The sequence below is a fragment of the Salvelinus sp. IW2-2015 genome, unplaced genomic scaffold, assembly GCF_002910315.2.
Source record: "Salvelinus sp. IW2-2015 unplaced genomic scaffold, ASM291031v2 Un_scaffold10546, whole genome shotgun sequence".
NCBI classification, from domain to species: domain Eukaryota; kingdom Metazoa; phylum Chordata; class Actinopteri; order Salmoniformes; family Salmonidae; genus Salvelinus; species Salvelinus sp. IW2-2015.
In genome coordinates, this window is record NW_019951804.1 from 1,200 (window position 1) to 4,680 (window position 3,481).

A 3,481-nucleotide genomic window follows, 5' to 3' on the forward strand; every position below is an offset into this window, starting at 1 on the left:
ACTACCCTCTGTAGCGCCTTACGACGGATGCCGAACAGTTGCCATACCAGGGGTGATCAACCGTCAGGATGCTCTCGATGGTGCAGCTGTATGATGGCAAATCTTCATGACACTTTGCTTCTTGAAAGTCTAGAATATCTTTGAAAAACTTCCTGACTCTCTCACACAATCTCACTCATCTCCCCCTCCCTTCTCTCTCCCACTCTCTCCCCATCATCCTCCCTCCCCTCCCACCTCTCCCCATCACCCCCCCCCCCCCCCCCCTTTCTACCTGTGTAGGTGAGAGAGAACATGACAATGAAGGTTCTCTTGATGAAGGTAACTGTACCGCAGGGCTCACAGCCGTCATCGTACGTGTAGTTCTTAGCCACAGAGACAGTCTCCTCATCTATCAATTATAGCAGGACAAACCACACCTTTAGGAGACGGGTTCCCAGTGTTTAGTGCAGCACAAGAAACGGCAACAGTACGAGCAGAACAGAGCAGAACAGACAAGATCTCCTCTTATATGTACCGTACAGGTAGGTTATCTCTCTGATATATTCCTGTACAGGTCAGAGGTTCTCTCTGTATATGACGTAGTAGTAGAGTATCTCTCTGTATATTACCTGTAAGAGAGGTATCTCTTGTATATTACCGTTGTAGGTGAGGTATCTCTCTGTATATTACTGTACAGTAGAGTATCTCTCTGTATACTTACTACGTAGAGTATTTCTCTGTATTTACCTGTTAGCTAAGGTATCTCTCCTGTATATTACTGTACAGGTAGAGGTATCTTCTGGTATATTACTGTATCAGGCTAGAGGTATCTCTCTGTATATTACCTGTACAGACTAGGTATCTCTCTGTATATTACTGTGATACGGTAGAGGTATCTCTCTGTAGTATTACCTGTACAGGTAGAGGTATCTCTCTGTATATTACCTTACAGGTAGAAGTTCTCTCTGTTACGTTTGTAGTTCTATATTACCTGTACAGGTAGAGTATCTCTCTGTATATTACCGTTCAGTAGAGGTTATCTCTCTGTATATTACCTGTTAGAGTAGAGTATCTCTCTTGTAGATTCCTGTACAGTAAGTATCTCTCTGTATATTACTGTATAGGTAGACGGTATCTCTCTGTATCATACTGTATAGTAGAGTATCTCTCTGTATATTACCTGTATCGGTAGAGGTATCTCTCTGTATATTACCTGTACAGGTAGAGGTATCTCTTCTGAATATTACCTGTATAGGTAGAGTATCTCTCTTATATTACCTGTATAGTTAGAGGTATCTCTCTGTATATAGACCTTATAGGTAGTACGAGATCTCTCTGTTATTATTATAGTAGATATCTCTTGAATTACTTATAGGAAGAGTATCTCTCTGTTGTAGTACTGCGGCCCAGTTCCTCACTGACAATGTGACAGTACCTATAGGGAACAAGCCTCTGAACAACAAACAAAACACACATTACAATATCATTAATATAGTTATGAAAACAAACACATTACAATTCATTATAAGTTATTAAACCAACACACATTACAATTATCATCTATATTGTTATTAGACAACACACATTACTAATCATTTATAATTATTAGACAACACACATTACCAATTATATTATATATTAGTTATAGACAACACACATTACAATATCATTATATAGTTATTAGACAACACACATTACAAAGTCTTTATATCAGAGGGGCTGTCATTGGTTAGTGGATGTAATATTGTTTCAGGGCTGTGATTGGTCTTACTTGTTGACGTGCTGCATCAGTTTGTTGGTTGCTGATAGGTCAGTGTCTCTCACTTCCTGGATCAACACGATATCATAACGGTGCACTATCTAATACATAACAAAAATCATATAATATAAATGAATAACAACGAAGGATCCCGGACACAGCCTGGTCTTGAACTAAGAAATACTTTCAAATGGAGAATCTACAAACACTTTTAGTCGCAAGATGTTATGAGATAAAACGTTACATTATGATGTTATGAGATAAAGTGTTACATTCTGATGTTATGAGATAAAGTGTTACATTGTGATGTTATGAGATAAAGTGTTACATTGTAAAGTTATGAGATAAAGCGTTACATTGTGATTGTCACACCCTGGCCTTAGTATTCTTTGTTTTCTTTATTATTTTAGTTAGGTCAGGGTGTGACATGGGGAATGTATGTGTTTTTGTAGTGTCTAGGGTGGTTGTATGGTTTAGGGGGTTAAATAGAGTAGATGGGTTTGTGTTTAGTATAGGTGTCTAGCTGTGTCTATGGTTGCCTGAATGGTTCTCAATCAGAGACAGATGTCATTAATTGTCTCTGATTGGGAGCCATATTTAAGGCAGCCATAGGCACTAGGTTAATGTGGGTAATTGTCTATGTCTATGTTCTATGTTGCATGTGTGCACTAGTTCATCTTAGCTTCACGATCGGTTGTTTTGTTCATTTTGTAAGTGTTTTTTTTTTTCCTTCATTAAAAGAAGATGTATTTTTCACGCGCTGCGCCTTGGTCCTCTCTCTCTTATCAAGACGATCGTGACAGTGATGTTATGAGATAAAGCGTTACATTATGATGTTATGAGATAAAGCTCTACCTGAGTGATGATGTCCATGAGGGTTGAGTTGGAGGACTTCTTGTCTCCGAATGTCTTGATGTTGAAGGCTCCTAGCAGCAGACAGCCTCCCAGCTGCACCAGGGTCAATAGGAACAGCACTAACAGACAGGCTACACGCATTCTGGAGGCCAGGGGTTAGAGGTCAGATATTACAGGCCACACACATCCTGGAGGTCAGGGATTAGAGGTCAGATATCACAGGCCACACGCATCCTGGAGGTCAGGGGTTAGAGGTCAGATATTACAGGCCACACACATCCTGGAGGTCAGGGGTTAGAGGTCAGATATTACAGGCCACACGCATACTGGAGGTCAGGGGTTAGAGGTAAGAGATCAGGGGTTAGAGATCAGAGGTAAACTTCACCAGGGCCAATAGGAACAGCCCTAATGCACTGGCCACACGCATCCTGGAGGTCCGAGTTTAAGGGGTTAGAGGTCAGAGGTTACAGGAACAATTTAAAGATACATTGAAACAGCACAGATATCCAGGCAGCTGTGTTCTCCTCGTTCTGTCTTTGGAGAGAACTTAGCTTTCTACTCTCCCGCTACTGACAAATTAACCCAGTAACATCTCTCCATGTCACAATTCAAGGAGATTCTAGCTGGTGCCAAGTCACTCCCTACCCTTCACCCGTGTCCCTTGGTTCAGGCCTGGCTCCAGGCATAAGCGCCATAAGCGGTCCCTTAGGGCCCCCGGACGCTAAGGGGCCCCCTACCAACAAATAAAGCGACCTCAGTACTCTAGGAACTCAGTCTGGGTCTCAACTGACAGTAATGTTGAGAGTTAGAATAGTAGAACACACAAGGTGCCAGTTCACCATGTGGTTCTGCACAAACAGTTTTTCTCTTGTTATGTCAGTCACTGAC

At 41.5% G+C, this 3,481-nt stretch overlaps 1 protein-coding gene across 1 annotated transcript; it reads right to left on the minus strand.

The window, feature by feature from the left end:
• Positions 1-271: 271 nt before the first annotated feature.
• Positions 272-2,916, minus strand: LOC112079961 (deoxyribonuclease-1-like; the record flags this gene model as incomplete). The annotated part of the gene is made up of 4 exons (XM_070442467.1): positions 2,594-2,916; positions 1,751-1,839; positions 759-775; positions 272-388 (listed from the first exon to the last, which is right to left on the minus strand). Coding segments are annotated over exons 1-4 (364 nt in total), but the record flags the coding sequence as incomplete, so codon positions are not given.
• Between the last annotated feature and the right edge of the window lie 565 nt (positions 2,917-3,481).